At 49.4% G+C, this 22,408-nt stretch overlaps 1 protein-coding gene and 2 pseudogenes across 1 annotated transcript; 1 reads left to right on the forward strand and 2 right to left on the reverse strand.

Annotated features, from left to right (window-relative positions):
• The first annotated feature begins 3,177 nt into the window (after nt 1-3,177).
• Nucleotides 3,178-6,237, forward strand: LOC126960120 (putative GED domain-containing protein DNM1P34). The gene is made up of 4 exons (XM_050800128.1): nt 3,178-3,438; nt 3,800-3,937; nt 4,725-4,964; nt 5,874-6,237. The coding sequence occupies exons 2-4, from the start codon at nt 3,836-3,838 to the stop codon at nt 5,913-5,915; spliced, it is 384 nt and encodes a 127-aa protein (XP_050656085.1). The 5' UTR covers nt 3,178-3,438; nt 3,800-3,835; the 3' UTR covers nt 5,916-6,237.
• Nucleotides 6,238-11,301: 5,064 nt separating this feature from the next.
• Nucleotides 11,302-20,531, reverse strand: LOC126959270 (golgin subfamily A member 8M-like; annotated as a pseudogene).
• Nucleotides 20,532-21,489: 958 nt separating this feature from the next.
• Nucleotides 21,490-22,129, reverse strand: LOC126959271 (uncharacterized; annotated as a pseudogene).
• Nucleotides 22,130-22,408: the final 279 nt, after the last annotated feature.

Consider the following 22,408-nt stretch of genomic DNA (forward strand, 5'->3'; position numbering starts at 1 on the left):
GAATTGCTGGAGATGAGAGGCAGGCTGCTGAGGCCACAGCCCCGACCAATCACATCAGAATTGCTGGAGATGAGATGCAGGCTACCCAGGCCACAGCCCTGACCAATCACATCAGAATTGCTGGAGATGAGAGGCAGGCTGCCCAGGACACAGCCCCGACCAATCACATCAGAATTGTTGGAGATGAGAGGCAGCCTGCCCAGGACACAGCCCCGACCAATCACATCAGAATTGCTGGAGATGAGACACAGGCTGCCCAAGCCACAGCCCTGACCAATCGCATTAGAATTGCTGGAGATGAGAGGCAGGCATAAGGTGTCCTGGTTTTTGTTTTTACCTCTCAGGTGATTCCAATGTGCAGCCTAAGTAGAGAACCACTGACCTAAGCCGTAGGCTCCAAGGGATCATCTAATCATGTCCCTCGTGACTCTTCCAGTAAATGGATAGTGGAGACACTTCAATTCCATTTCCATTTAGAAAGAACATAACGAACCAATCACAGCCAAAACCCTTCCCTCTACCTGAACTCAGGAATGCTCCAGAAAAGGTTCACTAAACTCAGTGCAATCTGTATGAGGAGTTCAGGAGAACCCAGCACCTCATAGGCCTACAGATCTGAATGTTTAATAAAGCTCCATCTCTAAGGCATGACTAGAGTTGCTTCTGAAGCATTTTCTGTACTGTAAATGGGTAGCCACTCCTAAGAAGATATATGCAAATGGCCAATAAGCAGACGGAAACATGTTCACCATCATTATTCATCAGAGAAACACAAATCAAAACCACAACGAGATACCACATCACAGCCACTAGGATGGCTATAATAAAAAAGACAGTAACAAGTGTTGTCAAGGATGTGCTGATATGGGAACCCTCATATATTGCTGGTGTAAAATAGTACATACACCTTGTTAAACAGTCTGGCAATTCCTCAAAATGTTAAACGTAGAGTTACCATCTGACCTAGCAATTATATACGCAAGAGACCTGAAAACAGGTATCAAACTTGTACACAGATGTTCAAATCAACATTATTTATAAGAGCCAAAAGGTAGAAACCCAAATGTTCACCAACAGATGGATAAACAAAATGGGATATAGTCATACAATGAAATATTATTCAGTCAAAACAAGCGATGAAGTACTGATACACGCTCCAACCTAGATGAACCTTGAAAACACTATGCTGAATGAAAGAAGGCAGGATATTGCACGAGTCCATTTATACGGAATGCCCACAATACACAAATCTGTACGGACTTTCTATAGAAAGTAGATTAGTAGTTGCCAGGGGCTGGGAGAAGGGAGACTGACTGCTAATGGGTACAGGGTTTCTTTTGGGGGTGATGAAAAGATTCTAAAATGAAATGGTGGTAGTAGATGCACAATTCTGAATATACCAAAAGCCACTGGATTATACAACTCTAAAAGAGTAAATTTTATGTGACTCATAGTTCCGTTTAAAAAAAAAAAGAGTATGTTTACGGTTCCAGAACCAGCTACATATATAATATGCTAAAAATCTTGTTATCTTCCCTACATTCTAAAAGGCACAATTAGCAGTTAGCCAACTGCTCACTACAATGAGATCAGTCACATTATAACACTGAGTGAAACAGTGTTTGCAGTTAAAAAGATTTTTAAATATATTATCTCCTTGACATAGTTTCCCTGAGAAAAAGATGTTAACAATCATTCCCCTTTAAAGATGAGTAAATATGTTCAGAGAGATTAAATATGGAAGCGTTTCTCAGGGTAAGTGGCAGTGAAATGCCGGACTAAACTCCCACATCCGTGTCTTTCTCACTTTACTGCTCTGCCTAGAACAGGAAAACAGGAACTGGGTGGGAAGAACCTTAGAAGTCATCTAGGCCATGCATTCTCTCTTCTCTCGATCTCTCTCTCTCTTTTTTTTTTTTTTTTTTTTTGAGACAGGGTCTCGCTCTGTGGCCCAGGCTAGAGTGTAGTGGTCTGATCACAGTAGGCCACTTATTCTCAACAGAGGCAATATCACCTCCAAGGAAGCCACAACTAATTCTCAGCGGGGAGACATTACAAATCTTAGACATTACAAGATTTGTGACTCTCCAAAACTCATCCCTACCCAACACTCTTACTCCTTAGTGTTGAATTTCTCTCTGAGTATTCTATAAGCAGCTGATGTGGAATTTATGGAAGATACATGAAATGTATGCAAGATCAGTGCTACAAAACTGTGGCAAATAGATGACTTGCGTCAACAAATGACCCAAGTATTTTTTGAGCGTGTCCTACCTGTGGCAACACAAAATCTCTCTCTCATGAACCAGTGTATCTCAATTCCACAGCATATACAGGAAAGAACAACAAAAGAGTACCCAGAGGATTAAAGTCTATGCCACGGTAGGTTGACATTGAAAGCCCTAAAGAGCAGGTAGAAAAATAAGCAAGTGCACTGGTAAGTTTCTATTAGGTTGGTGCAAAAGTGATTGTGGTTTTTGCCATTTCATAGGATACTACTTAGTGTCCTATAATGCATCGCTTATATACTCTCATAGTGTCTGTCTCAAATCTATTTAAAAGAAAAACTGGCCAGGTACGGTGGCTCACACCTATAATCCCAGCACTTCGGGAGGCCGAGGCAGGTGGATCACGAGGTAAGGAGATCGAGACCATCCTGGCTAACATGGTGAAACCCCATCTCTACTAAAAATACAAAAAATTAGCCAGGCATGGTGGTGGGCGCCTGTAGTCCCAGCTACTCGGGAGGCTGAGGCAGGAGAATGGCATGAACCCGGGAGGCAGAGCTTGCAGTGAGCTGAGATTGCCCCACTGCACTCCAGCCTGGGTGACAGAGCAAGACTCCATCTCAAACAAACAAAAATAAGCCCTCAAAGGATCACTAGTGGTCAGCAACTATACGCAAAGAAATAGGAAAACCTACTAAAACTGGATAAATTTCCAGACACATCCAGCCTACCAAGATTGAACCATGATAAGATCCAAAACCTGAACAGGCCAATAACAAATAATGGGATTGAAGTGGTAATAAAAAGTCTCCCAGCAAAGAAAACCCTGGGACCTGATGATTCACTGCTGAATTATAGCAAACATTTAAAGAAGAACTAATACCAACCTTACCCAAATGATTCCAAAAATAGAGAAGGAGGGAATACTTCCAAACTCATTCTGCAAGGCTAGCATTACCGTGATACCAAAACCAAAGATGCAAACCAAAAAAGAAAACTACAGGCCAACATCACTGATGAATATTGATGCAAAAATCCTCAACAAAATATTAGCTAATTGAATTCAACAACACGTTAAAGTCAGGGTGCAGTGTCTCAAGTTCACTCGACCCTTCCCGTTTTCCTCTCTGTGTGTGTCTACTTTGCCGTGTTCCCTGGTGGCAGCGGCGGTGGCAATGTTGGTGCATGGGCCTCCCAAGACAAGGGGAAAGTGAGTATGCCCTTTTCTTGCCTCCTGCCAGATGTCTGCAGCCTGGCACAAGCTCTGGCCAGGTCTTCAAGCAAGGGACCTGGAGCTGTTCTTTTCCAATTTCTGGATTGGTAACTTGAGGCAAATTCTGAGTACTAGAGTCAGAACTAAGAGGAGAGTGAATCAGGGGAGTCTGGGGTCCTGAGAGGCAGAGACCTGAAACCATCTAGAGTGTGTAGGTAGCTGGGTGTGTGTTCAGGCCAGTTGCCTCTCTCTAAGCCTCAATGTTCCAGGTACCCTTGGAGGGGCTGAGATCCTGGGGATTCCTGGAGCCTGGCTGCATGACCTGGCCACCCTGATGCCTTTGTGTTCTCCTTGACAGGACAGCGAGGCTGAGGAGAATGGCTCCGACAGCTTCATGCACTCCATGGACCCACAGCTGGAGCTGCAAATGGAAACCACCCAGTACCTGGAGGACTCCTACATGGCCATTGTCAGCAAGACCGTGTGGGAACTCATGGTTGGTGTCATGCCCAAGACCATCATGCACGTCATGATCAACAACGTGCATGCACCGCCTCATGGGGGTGGGGGCTCCTGTAGCACTGGGGATGCAGGTGGCCATGATGGCCTGGGGGAGATGCCGACCAGCCCTATGGGACCAGGTCCAAGGAGGGAGGCATTGTCCAGACCTGAGCTATCTCATGGAAATATAAGGTGGGACTGAGTGCAGTGGCCCATGACTGTAATCCCAGCACTTTGGGAGGCCCAGGAGAGAGGATAGCTTGAGCTCAGGAGTTTGAGACCAGCCTGGGTAATGTAGTGAGACCTGGTCTCTACACAAAAATTTTAAAAATAGCTGGGCTTGGTGGTGGCACGTGCCTATAGTCCTAGCTACTCGACAGGCTGACATTGGAGGATCACTTTGAGCCCAAGAGGCTGAGGCTGCAGTGAGCGGTGATCTTGCCCACTGTACTCCAGCCTAGCGACAGAGCGAGATCCTATCTCCAAAAAACATTTATTTAAAAAACTAAGTAGACAGGTGTGCTGGTGGCATGATAGGTCCTGGGTCCCCTCCCAGACCTGTGACCTTGGACAGGTGACTTTTCCTCTGGACCTCAGTGTCCCTATCTGAGTGAGAAAAGGGCGGTGGGGAAGCAGATCTTTGAGTCTAAGCGGTGTAGAAGCTGTGTAGAAGCCATACTCAGGGCTCCAAATCCAGCACACAGTCCCAGAAGGGCCCGGCAGGAGGCCAGGGCAGCGCAGGCATCAGGTCCCAACCTCCTTCCCTCTTTGCCCACTCTCAGACCAAGGAGTTCATCTTCTCAGAGCTGCTGCCCAACCTGTACTCGCGTGGGGACCAGAACACGCTGATGGAGGAGTCGGCAGAGCAGACACAGCGGCGCGATGAGATGCTGCGTATGCACCACCTGCTGAAGGAGGCACTCAGCATCATCCACGACATCAACACAACCACCGTCAGCACTTCCACAGGGGCCCGTGGACAACTCCTGGCTGCAGGTGCAGAGCATCTTTGCCGGACCCAGGTACCATGGCTGGCCCCCACGGCCCCAAAACCCCCCAGCTGCCATGGCTGAACCTGGGGCTCTTGGAACGGGCTCCATGCCCAAGCTGGCAGACGTGGGTGCTCTCTGGAACCATCAGAGAGCTCACAGTTTATGGTGTAAGGGCTGAGAGCTGGGAGGGGGCTGTGTGTGGGGCTGTACTCTGAGACAGCCAGAGGCCTAGGAATGTCATCCTGGGCACACTGTACCTGTTTTGCAGTACGAGTCATGCTGCCAGGGCAGAGTATCCAGCTCCCAGCCTGGGAGTGCTGAGAGCCAAATCCACTGCAGAGCAGGGTGAGAGTCAGGGTCCCACCTCCTCTATCTGTCGGCAACCCAGTGGTGATCCAGGATAAAACCTCGAGAGTCCCAAACACACAGTCAACCCACAACACACCTCACAGGCCAGGCGGGGACACACAGCCCCTTCCCTCCCTCCCAGGTCCCATCATAGCTGCCAGCGTGTGACTGAAGGCAAGGTCCCTGGTCCCCGCTGAAGCACTATCTCAGGCCAGCAGGCTCATGCACCTTGGCCTGTTGCTCCTTTAGATCGCCTCTGCTATTCAGACAAGGGGGACCACAGTGCCTGGTGTGCCTGGCTGAGCCCACCCACCTCCCCTGCCATGGACTCCCCCTCTTCTACTTTTCCCAGCAGGAAGGGCCCAGCCTCACCTATGCGACCTGCAACCCCCAACAAGCTGAGGCTTCCCTCTTAGACTTACAAGTCTATAGCCAGTGGCATCCGGCTGCCTGCCCTCCCTGCCTCCCCCAGGGTCCCTTCAGAGGATCCTGGGCATTCTGACCACCCAGAGGGTTCTCCGGTGATCACTCCAGACATCCATCCCTTTTAGCTTCATCATCCTGGTTCAAGCAGTGTTCCTTCTCTATCAGGCCTGGTGGCTGTTACGTTGGGCTCCCCAAGGCAAGAGGTGACCCCAGACCAGGGGTTGGAAGACCGAGTGACCAGAGAAGAGGGAAGCCCGAGGGGGTGGGCATTGGTCTGAACAGTGGGTGCACTGCCTGGGTGCCGTGGACGAGGCCAGCGTGTGTGGGGTGGGGAGGGTGGCCACAGCCCCCAGGCACTACCTGTGAAGCTCCTGCTCCTCACTCCATCTTCCTCCCCTTTCCCTTCCAGCCCCGATTTTCCAGGAACCTTGCCACACCCTCACCTGCGCCCTCCCCTCCCCGGCCCTCCCACAGCTGCGGTGGCACACCTGTGCTCTGCACTTGCCTCACCAGCTCTCTGCTCACTTTTCTCTCTCCTGTTTTCTCTCTGCTTTCTCTCCAACTGCCAGCCGATCGGGTCCAGCAAGTCCATCCTGGCCCCGCTTTGACCTCTAAACAGATCCGTCCTCTTCTCGGAGACCTCCCTTTCCAGGCCTGCCTGGGTGGCTGTTCTGTGATTTGACAGTGGCTCCCCCGGCCCCAAAGCCAGCCCCCTTCATCTGTGACTTGGTCTGCTGTAGTGGTGAGCTGACACCTCCAGGTGTGACTGTGGCTGAAAACGTGTGCCCCCCTCTGTGGTATGCCCCTGCCCTGTTCTATAAATATCTATAAATACATGTATGTACATATATACACATACATATATACACATACATATACACACATACATATACACACATACATATACACACATACATATACACATACATATACACACATACATATATACACATACATATACACATACATATACACACATACATATATACACACATACATATATACACATACATATATACACATACATATACACACATACATATATACACATACATATACACACATACATATATACACATACATACATATACACACATACATATATACACATACATATACACACATACATATATACACATACATACATACACACACACACACACACACACTCTCCTACATGTGGCTGGCCGCCTCGCCTCTAGCACTGGGAATCAGTCACCGTGCTGTCCTTCTGGAGTCCTGTGTCCCAACAAGAGAAAGCTGTCCCCTGACATTGCCCCTCCAAAGTGCAGCACCTCCAGTGAGCCTCCCTGTCCTGCCCGGCCTGCGGACAGCCCCCGCCATCCCTCCCGCCCCCACCAAGCATGGGAGTGCTGTGCAGGCAGCGGTGTGGCCTGACAGTCTCTACCAGTCCTGCTGTCCCTCGGCTGAGAATCAAACCCATTTCTGGATGGCGGGGAAATGTGTCCTCTGCTGGCTGTGTTCTCTGTGGAGCTCAGGGGAGGGGAAAGGCCAAGCCATTTCTAGGGTGCTGTCGGGAGCGGTGAAAAGGCCATACCCTTTCCAAGGGACACTTTTCCTGGAAAGCCCCTGGAGCTTCCCTGGCTCTTATCCTGTGAAGCCGGCTCTGGCCACCAGGGGGCAGGGCCATGAACGCAGCCTGGAGGGAGCCTGCGGGGCAGCCGGCACTCTGGAGGGACAGACAGAAGAGGCCACCAGGTGCAGACAGGAGAGGGAGGCAAGGGGACGGAATGGAAGACGCCTGGGCTGGGTGGAAGTCAGTGCCCTTAGGTGCTGGTACCTGTCTTCCCGGCCACCGCTAGATCAGGCTTCTGAGCCTGTTGGCTGTCAGGGCCGGACTGCGCCCCGTAGGCGCCATGGCAGTCCCCGTGGAATTCCCCAGGCGCCATCAGGCAGCATACAGGTAACAAGCCTGGAAGGTCCCCAACAGCCTAGCTGGACATGCTCAAGACACTCTGGGGCTCCTCGTTCGGTGGCACAAACTCCAGGACCCAGTGAGGGAAACGGGAACACACCAGGCCAAGGAGTATGGCTAAATCCATTTATTCCAAAATAAAAAGCAAAATAAACAGGAGTCACATCACTACGGAGCCACGACCCCATCCCCGCCTCCTTCCTCTGTCCTATGCTAGCAATAAATAAGTTTCCAGCCACAAATAATCATTAGAACCTCCTCCCCATGTGCCAGCTCCAACCACCGCTAGGTCCGATACAGGGATAGCCCTACCCTCTGGAATATACAAAACGTTACACAGACACAGTATGTACACCGGGAAGGGGGCCACCCCAGCAGGCCGTACCCTCACCTGGTCCACAGTTAGCCCCACTGTCCTGCCTCAGCTACCTCTCTGAATAAGAAGCTGGGAGCCCTGCTGAGGGAAAAGTTGCTATGGTGAGAGAAAGGCCATCAGGCCTCCTCCAAACAAACCAACTCCACCAGCCTCTGGCTCTTAAATAACAATCATCGTCATCTGGAAATTTAAAGACTCAGCCCTGGTCAAGGTGGCAAAGGGTCTGTTTGTCTTTCCCCATTAGACAGAGGTCTTGTCTTGCTACCCTAATTGTAAAGGGGTGACTGGGAAGGAGTGGCAGGGACATGGTGGCGGTGGAGACTCCAGCCCCATTTCTCCAGGCTTTGCTGACAGGGGCCGGTTTTTAATTTTTATTTTTATCTCATGACTTTTTTATCCCATAATTTATTTTTCATAACTATTTTTGGTAACTTTTCATAAAACTTTTTTCTACTTTTTTGTCACAAGTTTTTTTGCCATAAGTTTTTCACCCCATAACTTTTTTAATCCCATAACTTATTTTGTTGCATATATTACACTTGCATATATTACAATTTTGTAAAAATGAAACAGATTATCTCATGCCAGGCATGCCCAACATTTGCACACTTTCAATACCTTTAATATTATAGTTTTCGAGACACGCAAAATAAAATTTTAAGGCAAAAAACAGCACTTTGCAACAATTTAAGAATTTATTACATTACAGTAGCATCACACCAGCAGTCCATGATGCCACTTTAGGCAAAAGTCTTTCAGTATTTCCTTATACATTCTGTTTACAAGAATTCATAAATCGGTAAAATTCATTCTAAGAAAGCTTGGCAAATAAAACTTTGGACTGGAATTGGCATTTCTTTCTCTACTTTTCCTTCCCACCATCTTTATATTAGCAACAGTATTCATATTTTTAAATGTTTAAACTTATTTCAGAACATTAAGCTAGCAGTTACATTTTTTAATAGTTATATTATTTTAAAATGACTCTTTAAGATAAAGTTTTAGAGAAATTTCATTATGGATAGGGCTGATTAACATTTTCAATTTTCTAAAAATCTGCTTTGGTTTTAGAGCTGATTTTTTTTCATTTCTGGAAAATCTATCAGATTTAATAAATACTTTAAAAACAATTATTATATATTGCGGTCTTTAGGTGTTTGATTCTTCCTACAGAAATTCAAATTTATTCAGTTGAACTCACATTGTAAAATTCCATGTTTCTGGTGAACTCTAACCTTCCAACGTTGCCTTCTAAGCAAGTTGAAAGTTGCGTTATACTGAATGAGGAAGAGCACAAATACTTGGCTGAATGAGGTATCGCAAAAGTCTGCATGCACTTTGAAGAAAGACTTACGTTATTGTCATACGATTTCCATTCTTTGTAATTTTTTCTTAAATATATGACAAATACCTAAACAAAGAGTGGTATTTCAATTAATATAGTAAATTTATTTTCCAGACTGACATTCAGCTTAAATATGCCAGTATGTGATTTAATCCATAGGCAGCTGAGGAACACATTATTGTCAGATTAGGTACAGATGCTAGCAACTGTCTTTGAACTCAAAGAATGCAAAGTGGCAAGTTCAGAAAATAAAAGGCAGAACAGGACTTTAAGTCCATTTTAAAACACAGGCTAAAAATCGTACCACTGTTAATTAGCTGCATTATTTGGTCTAATATTTTTTCTTTATCATTCTGAAACTGGGTTTATCTGATACATTGATACATTCATACAATTTGGAAGAGTCAGTTGAAGTCACAAGGACCCAATATTTAGTCTTTCAGTGAATGCAGGAAATCTGTTATTCCATCGGTAAAATCATATTGTTGCTCTTCTGTTAACATCATATTTATAAAAGTATCATGAGGATGCCAAATGCTAAAAATGGAGATGGTCTAGTAACTAGAAATCCCCACCCCAGGGAGCACACGTACGTATCTCCCTACGTCCTAATACTGTGATGTGTTTTGGACACAGACATTAGAACCTCATGAAGTTTTAACTGTTGATTCTTTCCCAAGCATCATCAAGTTATGATTTAGACAATGTGTGACTGAAATTCATTCATTCCTCATGCATAGGCACAATCACATAAATATTGCACAAAATATGCCCCTAACTGAAACCGAGAGGTATAAAAACATATTTCACTCTTCGTAAAGAAGTTTGTGAGGAAATATACTACTCTGTGATTGTATAGACACGTTTCCTGATAATACATTGACATTCACAAACAGTAGATTGCACTGCAGTTTGTAAACATTTTAAGTTGCATAAACTCTCCTTGATTTTCAAAGATAGTATAATACTGTCTCCTAAAACTCCTTTTTGTTTCAACTAAGTACTCTCATATATTAGTTTATAATAACGTTTGTTATTATTTTTTTAAGCGTTTTCAAGGAAATAAGTAAATTCCTATGTCAGAGTAACTAAGGTGGTTGAAGAATAGGTATTAGCCAGAGAGGTCTAGATGGTAAAATCAATCTTCAAGCCTCAAAGAAGCTCCATGAACAGAGAGGAATGCCAGGTGTCACATGGCTTTCCTTCACTCTAATTCATTCTGGACTAGAGCCTCTATGCCTGTTCCAGGGACATTTAAACTCTTAAAGGATTTCTTATGCTTTTTACTAAATACATTAAGAAGAATGCTAACCAGTGCCCTTTTGTGAACTGGGACATGTAGTCATGTGATTAAAACAGGTAACATGAACTCTGATTTTCAAATGTATTACAGATACCAATGCTCTAAGCTAGGAAAGGTTTTCCACATCCACAGTCAACGATGGGAGCCTTTCATTCCTCAGAAATAGTCCCTTTTTAGGTGATGGATAAAGAGTACAACTGCTGCAGTTCCTGATGCAATATCTTCATGAGCCCAGAGCACACATGAATCCTAAGGGAACTGCCATAGTACAGCACTCATTCTTGGCACCGGAACAAAGGAAACACACTGTATCCCGCACATTCCTGCCGGAGCAGGCCACTGTCCTCTTCTGTGAGATTTAAAAAGCTTCCCCAAAACGTTATTACTCCCATCACCAGTACACAGAAAATGGGGGAAAGGCTGTTTCCAGTTCTCGGCCTTTAAACAACTCTAATGTCAGTACTCACGCTGGCATATATTACAAAGTAATCAACAGTGCACACTTGAGGGCAAACCGCATATTGAGCTAATGAAAGGCTCACTGTGATTAAGATTAAATCAAACATAATAGCAGAACATAAGCAAATTTTATCTGAATTCTGTAATGAACATACATGCTGTAATAACATTAAAAAAGCATGGCAGCCTATTCCAAACCAGCGAGAATAGTTTTGTGCAAACAGTGGGTCTTTGTGTGTTTGAACTCCCACCACATAACGGCAAACTCGATATACATGCTAATGACCTACAATTATGAAATTAAAACAGAAAAATGCTAAAGGATGCCAGAGTGAACCTCAGTGAAGGCCACAGAGACCCACTCTCTTACAACTTTTTACAAATAAACTTAAACTATAAATTGGAAACAAAAATAATCAAGCGTGGCTCTAACATTCAAAGGAAGGAAATGAATTGTGTAGGAGATTCACCCCATAGCTTTGTTTCTTGTTTTAAAATGTCTTGACCAGCTCTTTGATGACGGTGATGTTTATCTCCTTCTTCTCCGCAGCCAAGCCCAGCAAAAGAACGGCAGGCAGCGGTTGCTGCCCAAGCCTGGGTGCTCCTGGTGCTCCTGGTGCTCCTGGTGCTCCTGCGCGATGGGCTGAGCAGTGGGGTTGTCGTGGGGAGACCCCTCCCTGGCTTCTCCTTGCCCAGTCTCGGCGCTGACGCTGAGGCTCAGCTCACAAATATCTTTGGAGAGAGGGAGGCGGGGATCTGAGTGCAGCGCCAGCACCCCCTGCTCCTGCCTGCCCGCCCCGCCTGAGGGCTCTACTCACCGCCATGCTTGTGGGCAGCCCCAAGTTCCTGGGGGGGTGGGGCTCCTGGACCGGGCTCATCAGCTGGGTTCTGGGAAGAAGTCAGGAGTTTGCTGTGCTCGTTGATGTGGTCAGCACAAGCCGTAACACCATCTCCTGAAGCTCCAGCAGCTTCACCTGGAGGGAGGGGTGCTCAGCCATCACACCGCTGCCGGCGCCCACCCTCACGCCCACCCCACCCCCGCAGAGATGTTGCACACGCTACCTTCATCTCCTCCCTGTGCTGGGCCAGCCTGATGATGTCCTCTCAGTGCCACATCTTTGGCACTGCCCACTGGCTCATTTATAAGGTGACGAATTTTCCTGCAGGAGGACAGGGCTCAGACGCTGGGGCCCCTCTGAGGGCCCTGCAGCTCCCCCTGCCGTGCCCTGACCTCCCACTCACTGATGGCATCTCTCCCTCCAGTAGTGGATGAATTGAACTTCTAGTTTCTCCACACGCTCCCTCAGGTCCATAAGGCCGCTCTGGAGCCAAAATAATGGGGTCACATCTCGGCAGTGAGCTGCCCCACCCCTGCCCTTCTTGGCCCATGCCAGCACTCACTCACCTCCAGCTTCTCCATGACTTCCCGCAGGCCCCGCTGGGGCTCCCGGATCACAGACTCGCCCCCAGTCCCTGGGGCTGGGACCACAGAGGAAGGTGGCAAAATGGGTGCTGGGGGAGTCAGGCTCACCATGGCCTCCCAGCTCTCCAGGTCTTCTGGGACGCTCGGCATGGGCCGAGGTCCCTCCTCCTCCTCACTGTCCAGATGTTGTCCTCCATCTCCTGTGGGGAGTGGCCAGAGGGCTCCTCAGACAACCCAACAATGGAGGTACTGTGGGCCCACCTCTGCCTCCACCCTCACTGGGTAACCCTGAGCCAGCCCCTCCCCAGAGAAGAATGAGCTACTGTTCTTTATTTTTTCTTTTAAGAACCAAGATCTTGCTATACCGCCCAGGCCCAGTCCCACTACTGGTCAGTGCAGGAGTTCTGACCTGCTCCGTTTCTGACCTGGGCCAGTTCAGCCATCCTTAGGCAACTTGGTGGCCCCCCCGCTCCCAGGAGGTCGCCATATTGGTGCCGAACTTAGTGCAGGCACCCGGTCGGCATAATGACCAGCTGTTCTAAAGGTCTCTTCCAACTCCTCAATCCTGTGCTGCTAACAGTCCCCCCTTCCCCCTGGGGCTCTGTCCTCTTCCTCTGAGTGGCCTCCCGTACCTTCCCCAGGGAGAGCCATGAGGCTCAGTTGGTCCTTAGCTGCTGCTTCTGCTGGCTGGCAGCCTCCAGGTGCTCCTAAGGGGCCAGGAAAGAGTGACAAGGCACTGAGTTTGCCAGGTCGTCCCCCTCATGGCCCCGTCCTCAGCCGCTCCCTCCCCTGGGTCTCCTGTAACTTTCAGCGGGCCATCTCGGCCACCGCTTTGCCCCAAGCTTCCTGCTGCTGCAGCTGGTTCATTAGCTGGGTCTGCTGCAGTAACTGCCTGTGCAGCGCCTCCTTCTCAGAGGTCAGCTGCTGATAGGCGGCCACCTGCTGCTGATAGGTGGCCACGGACTGCTGCAGGTGACCCAGGTAATGGTCTGGCTGCTGCTGCAGACTCTGAGCGTCTTGGCTCTTCAGCTCCACCTGCAGGAAGACCCGGGGCATGACGGCACGTGGCGGCTGGCTTCCAGATTCTGGGCCCATTAATAGGGTAGTGAGGGCACTATGGGGCTCTGTCACCTGCCCAGGCCCCAGGCCCCTTGCTCCAGGCCTAAGTGACTGTCTCCCTTTCCTAGAACCCCATGCCTCCTTCCCCAGCCTCAAATCTCATACCCTCTTCTCACCATTTAAACTGTAGGCCACAGACTGGTGGAAAAGCAGTGAGAGCCAGCCACCATCTGCTAAGTGTGGTACAGGCCTAATGCTTTCCATGTATTATCTCATTTAATCCTCAGCACCTCTGTAAGGACAATGCTAACTTCCTTTTGAAGTTAAAGAAATAGAGAGAGCCAGGTGTGGTGGCTCACACCTGTAATCCCAGCACTTTGGGAGGCCGAGGCGGGTAGATCACGAGGTCAGGAGATCGAGACCATCCTGGCTAACACAGTGAAACCCTGTCTCTACTAAAACATACAAAAAGTTAGCCGGGTATGGTGGTGGGCGCCTGTAGTTCCAGCTACTTGGGAGGCTGAGGCAGGAGAATGGCGTGAACCAGTGAGGTGGAGCTTGCAGTGAGCGGAGATCGTGTCACTGCACTCCAGCCTGGGCGACAGAGCGAGACTCTGTCTCAACAACAACAACAAAACAGAGACTTAGAGATGCAAAGTACTTGAACGGTGACCAGTGGAACTGAGGCTGGAAGCCAGTTTTAATCTAAGGAGGCTTTTTGCTTTGTTTTGAAACAGAGTGTCACTGTAGCCCAGGCTGGAGTGCAGTGGTGCAATCTCAGCTCACTGCAACCTCTACCTCCTGGGCTCAAGCGATTCTCATGCCTCAGACTCCTGAGTAGGTGGGATTACAGGCATGCGCCACCATGCCCGGCTTTTATATATATATATATATATATAATATTAGTGGAGATGAGGTTTTACCATGTTGGCCAGGCTGATCGCAAACTCCCGACATCAAGTGATTCTCCTGCCTCAGCCTCCCAACGTACTGGGATTATAGGCATGAGCCACTGCCCCTGGCATAAGGAGCCTCTTATCCCACTGTGTCTTCCCCTGTGATTGGGGGGCTCTATGCCTCTAGCTGGGATGATGATGTCCAGACCTGGGAGGAGCCCAGGGCTACCCACCTCTAAAAGTCAGAGGATAGGAAGCAACAAACAATCACAGGACTGCCCTGGAGTGTGCTGGGGTCACCTGCCCCCAGGCTGGAGCTGCCTCTGGCCTGGCACCTCCCCTCCCCAGAGTTTGGTGCCTGCCTCCCTGCCCTTCTTGGATGGGGCAGAGGTTACCGTCTCCTTCACCTCGTCCAGCTTCTCCTGTAGCTCCTCCACTTGCTGCTCCAACTGCAGTGCGCTCTTGTTCTCATTGTTCTGGACAGAGAGAAGCAATCAGCAGCCACCCACTGCAGTTGGAGACCCCAGAACTTGGTGTCTGCCTCCCATGGCACCGGGAAGGGTGGAGGCAGGTTAGAAAAATCATCCCCTCTCTCCCACAGCTACCAGAGCAGGGCTCTGGTTCACAGGTGCCTTTAAAAGTAACATTTCACGTGAAGGCTACACTGTCCCATTTTACAGGTGGGGAAACAAAGGCCTGGAGGGCTAGGGAGGAGGACAGGCTCCCCAGGTGGGGCAACACACCAGCTCCTCGACGCCGCTCTGTGGCTCGGCCAGCTGCTGAAGCCTCTCCTCCTGCTCCTGAAGCCTCTCCTTTTGTGGCTGGTTCAGGAGACTTACGTGTTGATGGTTTTCCACGTGGGCCTGGAGCTCTGCTGACACCCTCTCTAGTTCCTTCCTCAGGTGCTGCAGCTCCTCCTCAGGGGGCACTGCTGGGGGCTCCGGGGGCTGGGGTTTAGCTGAGAAAGGAAGCAGACAATAAGGGCCTCTGGATTCTCAAACAAAACAAAACAAAACAAATAAACAAACAAAAACCCCTCCTCTTGGTGCAGAGCTCCTCTCAGCCTCCCCAAACTTGGCCTCACTGCTAATGATTCCTCGCACCCAGATGGTAGCCAATCTTCCAACCACTTTCAGATACAGAGCACTGTGGGTGGCTGACAATGGGCCCTCTGTGCTGATGGGGACACTGAGGCTCACACAGATGACAAGACTTGCCGTCTCCTGGCACAGACCTCTTTCCTTCTGCCTCAAAGCTCTTCCATCCACCCACCTCCCTGGGGCATTCTAAGCCCCCCACAGCCCTCTGATGCCAGGCCTTCTCCCAGGTCACACCAGCCCCATCTTACCCATCCGGTTCTTGAGTTTGGACAAGCTCCTCTCCAGCTTCTCCACCCGACGCATATCATCCTTCTTCTCCTTCTTCAAGGTGCAAACCTGCCCAAAGCACAGGGGGAAAGGGCCCTGGAGAGAGGGGCTGGTGACTGGTGGCTGCCATCTCCCTCTCTGCCCCCACCTCCACAAAGCCCAGACCCATGACCACCTCTTGCTGTACTGTTCCCATGTTACAGATGCTTAGAAAGATCCAGTGACCCATCTAAGATGGGGGAGCTGAAGGGTCAGACCTCACCTCCTGTGACATTTTCCTCATCCTTTGCTGCCACTGGGCCCTCTCTCCTTTTAGATGTTGAGCATATTCATCTCTCTTTAGATGGGCTTGTTTTAGCGACTCCTTCAACTGCAAGAATGGGCACAGAAGTTACGAAGGGCTGTCACTGGTCCTCACCTGCTCCTGGCCACCTGTGGTCATCTTCCTTCCATATCCCTCCCTCTGCAAAACCCCACCTGTGTCAGCTGTGCTTTCAGCAGTGCCTGCTCCCGTAAGGACTGCTCTAACTTCCACTCCATACGTGCTTTACTGCGGCTCGAGGACTGGATGGTGAAGAGTGAGAAGTTTCAATCTGGGGAGCCCGGGCCATTCCACACAGTGCCCCTTAAAAGAGCTATGGCTAGACTCAGTATACAACTCAGTCAGTAAAGATCAACGCACTTCCAAGCCCATGGTCTGGTTTTTAAAAGAACTCAGTAAAGTTGGAAGGGACAGGGAATGAGATGGAATTTACAGCTGGCTAACAGAGGCCCAGAGAGATCAGATAATATTGCTCTTGTTATTACTGTTATTACTAGCACTGTCTGAAACTTTATGGAGTGCTTCACCAGGCACCATGCTAGCAATCCCATTTACTCCTCGCAACCACCATAGGAGACAGTTACTATCATGACCTCTATTGTGTCGATGAAAAAACATGGAGTATTTGAGGTTAAATGCTTGCCTAACACCACTTAGGCAGAGCTGGGATTTGAACACCCAGGTCTATCTGATACTCTAAGCCCATTTTTCTTGCTGGGGTTGGGGGTACAGATAGGAAGGGGAAAAATAATCTTTCGTTCACTTTTTGAAAGGATGATACGTTCGCATAGTCCAAAACTCAGAAGGTACAGAAGGGAAGTATCTCCCAGCCGCCCTGTGGCTCTCTCCTGAGTTTTTTTTATGAACCCTTGCAGACATGTTTTATGTATATTATCATAGTATGTACACACACACACACACACACAGGTTTCCTCTCTCTACAGAAATGGTAACATACTAAAGGTACTCTTCTGTACCTTCACAGAACAAGTACCCAACACCCCACCTAGGACTTGGCCAAGACCCCAGCCAGGTAAGGGCAGGGCAGGCACTTGGCCTCCAAGCTCTGTGTCCAGTGCTCCCTCCCCACCGCGCCCCCCAACTCACCCACAGCAGCTGACTCAGCCCCAGGCTGCCTCTAACAACCAGACACAAAAACAGCAAGAAATAGCCATGCTGCCTCCTGGGCAGGCCACTCCATCCTGAAGAAGGGACCCTTAGGCTCACTCCTCCATCTGTGAAGCCGGGCTCCCAGGGCACAGGGCGGGTGGTCAGACTCACTCTGTCCTCCTTCTTCTTCTGTGTGGCGGTGACAGCAGAGAGAACCTGCTCTAACTCTCCTTTACGCTGCGATGAACATTGCAGGCGGTCGGCCAGATCCTTGGACTCCTCTGTAATGAGAGAGTTCGGATGGGGCCCAAAGGACTCCCCTAAAGACCTGTCAAAGTGCCAGGCTGAAGGATGACAGGGTGCCCAGATTCCCACCTTCAAAGCATCTGAGCGAGCGTTTCGTGCGATACAGGTCCGTACTTAGTTTCCCTTTCTGCATGTTCAGTGTCTGGATTTGAACCTTTGGGAGAAAAGCCAAGCAAGTGCTGGAAGAGAAGGAAAGAAACATTCCCCGGAGGACAGGAGAAAACTTCATACCCTCCACTCACCTCTAGCTCCCTTTCGGCTTTCTGTTTCTCACTGTTTGCCTTCTTTTCCTATAGGAAGAGGAAGACAGAGCTCTTACCAGGGGGAGGCAGAGATGGCACAGCAAGAGACATGCCCCCAGAAAGCCACCACTGCCCCAGGACAGGCCCACCCATGAGACCAGGTTATCAGGGACCCTGTGGGGATGGGGTGGAATCTGAGGGGTGAGCCTTCTTCCCCAGGCTGGGAGTGAGTGAGATGAGACTGGGGCCTCTACATCTGAGTGCCCCCCAAACCCAGCAGTCATGTCGCGAGGAAACAAATCACGTTACTTCTTCCAGCTGATGTTCCACTTGTTTCTTCTGTTGTTTCTGTGGGAAGAGTCAAATTAAGGTGAGGGAGGGTGGCCCCTCAACTCTATTCCCCAGGCCAGGAAGCGGTAGGCGGGGCCAGGAATGGATTTTAAAGGCAGAGTTCTCAGACCCAATGGGAACACGAACTGGTAAACTCTCCTCAAGCGCCCAAGGACAGAGGATTTGGGTCTTTGTTGGTTTCCGCCCACAGTCACAGATCTCAAAGTCTGAATCTGAAATCTCTTCAGAGGACAGGAACATAAACCTCTAGAGATGGAGTTTGAGAAAGGCCCCCTCTTCCACTGACTTGTCATTTAGAAAAGTGCGTTCATTCAATAAACATTCACTGAGCACGTATGGGCCAGGTACGGCTCTTCACAGCAGATATAGGCAAGAAAAGGACAGTCAGGAGCCCTTCGCCCTGGGGTTTCTGTTCTGGGGGGCTTTAAATCTCGGACTGTCAGAGCTAACAGACACCTTTGATACTCACTACCTCCTCTGGAAACATGAGCCCAAAAGGAGAGGTGGCTTGTCCAGAATCGAAGAGCAAATTAGGGACTGAGTCACGGCAGAAATACGGCGCCCCTGACAACCAGTCAGGCTCGCACTTCCCCGAGAGGCCACAGCCCCAGGGCGTGTGTAGCAAGGACTCAAGCAGAGGTGTGTGGAGAGGAGACAGTCGGCAAAGAGGGCAGCAAAAGAAGAGCCATGGTGCGTGCTCTGGGGTCCCTCCAGGTGAGGTCTGGGCACCCCAGATCCCTATTTGCCCTTGGCACCAGGTCCGCCAGCCCCTTTCTTCAGGGCCCCAAGGGGAAACTGGAGCCCAGGATTGGCAGCGTGGAATCAGGGGACCCCACTGGACTCTTACCAAGGATTTGACGGTGTTCTTCAGTTGACTGATTTTGACAGACCTCGAGTCCAGGGCAGCTGCTAGTTCTTGGCACGGGCTCTGAGGCACATGCAGAGAGGAGGAGGTGGAGGAGGAGTCGGGGGAGAGGTAGAGAGAACAATCATTAGGGCTGGGGTGTGTGTGGGCTGTCTCAGCTGGCAGAGGGGCACCCAGTCCCCGCTGTGGGAGGAGGTTGGAGGATTGGCCTGCAGGGTCACTGTACCTCCGCCCAGAGCCTCTTACCTCCAGATCCTTGAGGGGTGCAGATGACGTAGGGCCCTCTCCGCCAATACCTGTTGCTGACTACAAGAGATGAGAGTGCACATGGAGATGTTCTCTCCCCCTCAGTGTCTAAGCCCTCTGACTTCCTTTCTTCCCCATCAACTGTTACAATTTTCTTTTCTGCCTATCTTGGACCCTTTGCCCCATAACTCCTTTGTGCCAACTTCTCTCATGGTTCTTATCTCCCCACCATCCCACCGTGGGGCCCTTTCAATGACTCCTGATGGCAAGTGGCTGTTCTCATTGTCCTGGCTTCCCCTTAAGACTGGGGATGAGAAAAATCAAACAATGACCATATCCTGGGTGTCCTGAGTGTTTACAGCAGACCATGTACTGGGGATTAACATAAAAACAACAGTAACAAATCTCATTTAAACTTAAAAAATGGAAGTCAAACGATACCACCTCAATTACACAGATGTGAAAAGGGAGGCCCAAAGAGCTCAAGGAACTTGCCCTAAATCATATCCCTAGCAGATGGAGAGGCAGGATTCAAATCCATAATTCTTTTTTTTTGTTTGTTTTTTGAGATGGAGCCTTGCTCTGTCACCAGACTGCAGTGCAGTGGTGCGGTCTCGGCTACTGCAAGCTCCGCCTCCCAGGTTCACGCCATTCTCTTGCCTCAGCCTCCTGAGTAGCTGGGACTATAGGCACCTGCCACCAGGCTCGGCTAACTTTTTTGTATTTTTAGTACAGACGGGGTTTCACCGTGTTAACCAGGATGGTCTCAATCTCCTGACCTCATGATCCACTTGCCTTGGCCTCCCAAAGTGCTGGGATTACAGGTGAGGGCAACCATGCCCGGCCAAATCCAGAATTCTGAACCAGTACCCAGCAGTCCATCCACAATCTTAACAATTACCCTCTACTGCCCCTTGGGCCCCCTGTCCCCAGAAGCCTGGTCAGCCAAGACTCACATCCCCAGGTGAGTGGCAACCACCAGAAGTGGCTGTCTCAGGAACACTGCCATTTGTTTTCCTGTTCCTTTTCACTCTTGCGGGAACACTAGGGCTGTTTCTCTGCCAATATTCTTTTAACTGTGGGAAAGAAGAACAGTAATACTCATGAGAACTATCAGCCCCTACAACCACATCCTCCTTTACAGTTTTTACAAAATACTCTCATACACTATCTGATTTAATGACGCCAACAACTATACAAGGTGTTGTCACAATCATTTAGTGACTGAGAGGGATTGATATCATGGCTAGAAAAAAATAAGAAAAAGGTAAAACTGGAACTTTGAAACTCAGTCTTCTGACTCCAAGCTCTGAGGTTTTGCCAAGAATCAGCAGCTGCCAGGGATGAAAACCAGAGGCAGAGGTAGAAAACTAAACATTAAGTAGGCAGGAGCTGTATGCCATGTGGTTTAGAGTCATACATCCTCACACGTCTGTTAGTGTGAAGAAGTGCACCAGTACCTCTCAAACTTTTATATCAATGTGTCCTTATGGCAGAAGACAGCCTTTCTGTTAAATCTGGGAATTCATCAGAAAGAGGACAACCCAAGCCTCATTTCAGAGAGAAGTCTGGTATACTCTTAGAAACCTATGTGACTGTCATCCTTAAGTACACTAATGATTTTTCTCCTGATCTCAAGAGAATCAAGGGAAACTGATGCTTCAGGAAGATGTCCCACATTTATCCTGTGGCACTCAAAGTACCCCAGATTGAGATAATATGAGGAAGATGCAAGTCATCAAGTTCAGTTTCCCAAGATCTGTTCCACAGAAGATGAGCAAATCTCACTTCAGAGAACACTGACTGAAGCGCAGTCTGGTCCCAGAACCATGGAGAATTAGAATATGAGGTGGAGAACTCAGAAAAAAAAATGTTAAAATCTCTCTGGAAAGTAGAATCCTGGGAGAAAACCAAAACCAAACCCATTCTCCCATTGCCACCCAGAGATACTGTCAACGTTTTGAGCTCACGGGGGAAGTGTAGGCTTTTCCCCCTGTCAATGTCGATGTTAAGGGAGTGAGGCAGCCTGAAACCTCTTGCTCCTAGGTCCCATAGTCTCCATTTCCCTTCCAGCTGGAAATGTGTGCTGTGACCAGAGGAACCAGAAATGGGTTGAGAACGCTTAGGGGACTTTAATCATAAGATCAAAGGCCAGTCTTCCAGTAATGACAGTTACTAGGTGGACTGTGACATCACTACATTCCACTCCTCCTGGTTCGGGGGAGGGACCACATCCACACGATGTCTGTTGCTGCTTCATGATGGGGGAGGGAAACACAGGGTTGGGATCCAGGTCCTTGGAGACTCCAGTGCAAACAGCCCAGGGAGGTCGACCTTGAGGCAGTAGGAGGGGAGGGCAGAGTCTGCAGCAGGGAGTCCCAGGAGTCACCAGCCCAAAGTCACCCAGGGATGACTGGCAAGGGAGGGGCCTGGGGCTGGGGAACCTAGGTCCTTTGAGATGAGAGCCCAAAGAGCCCAGGGAGATCAAGCTTGGGGTGGCAGGAGATGAGGGCCCAGTAATGGAGTGGGGAGCCCCAGGAGTCACCTGCCCAAAGTCAACCTGGGGTGATTAGTGTGGGCAGGGACTGGGCTGCTTGCTGAAGGGGTGGGGCTGACTGACAAAACTTTGGTGGGAGTAGCCCAGAGGTACCGGGGTTGGGGGGCCCAGTCTGGTGTGCCTCAGGAGAGGTATCAACTCTGGCAGAAGTCTTGTTATCAGAGGGGATCTGTAGCTGAGTTGGGAGGCCATGACGCAGTGCGTTTTTACCTTTTTCTTGGCTGCAGCCAATTTGCTCTGTTGAGTTTCTTCTGCCATCGCAGGGTGGGGAGGGAGGCGGGTTTGGGGCCACATCAGCAAAATCCTAGTGAGCACTGATCAACACCTCCAGTCACCTACCAGGTTGCTGTGCGACTGAGCCAGAGGAGGCGTAACCAGGGCCCCAGTAGAATGCTGAATAGGGGCGTGGCCTTAATGCTCCAAGCCCATTGGTCAATGAGAAAGATGAAAGGGAAAGGGGGCGTGGCCAGACAGCAGTGTGTCCAGAGGGACCTGTGGCTCACAAGGAAAGGTCCCCATGCAACGGCTGTCCCAACC

This window comes from Macaca thibetana, chromosome 7 (genome assembly GCF_024542745.1).
Source record: "Macaca thibetana thibetana isolate TM-01 chromosome 7, ASM2454274v1, whole genome shotgun sequence".
In the NCBI taxonomy this organism is placed as follows: domain Eukaryota; kingdom Metazoa; phylum Chordata; class Mammalia; order Primates; family Cercopithecidae; genus Macaca; species Macaca thibetana.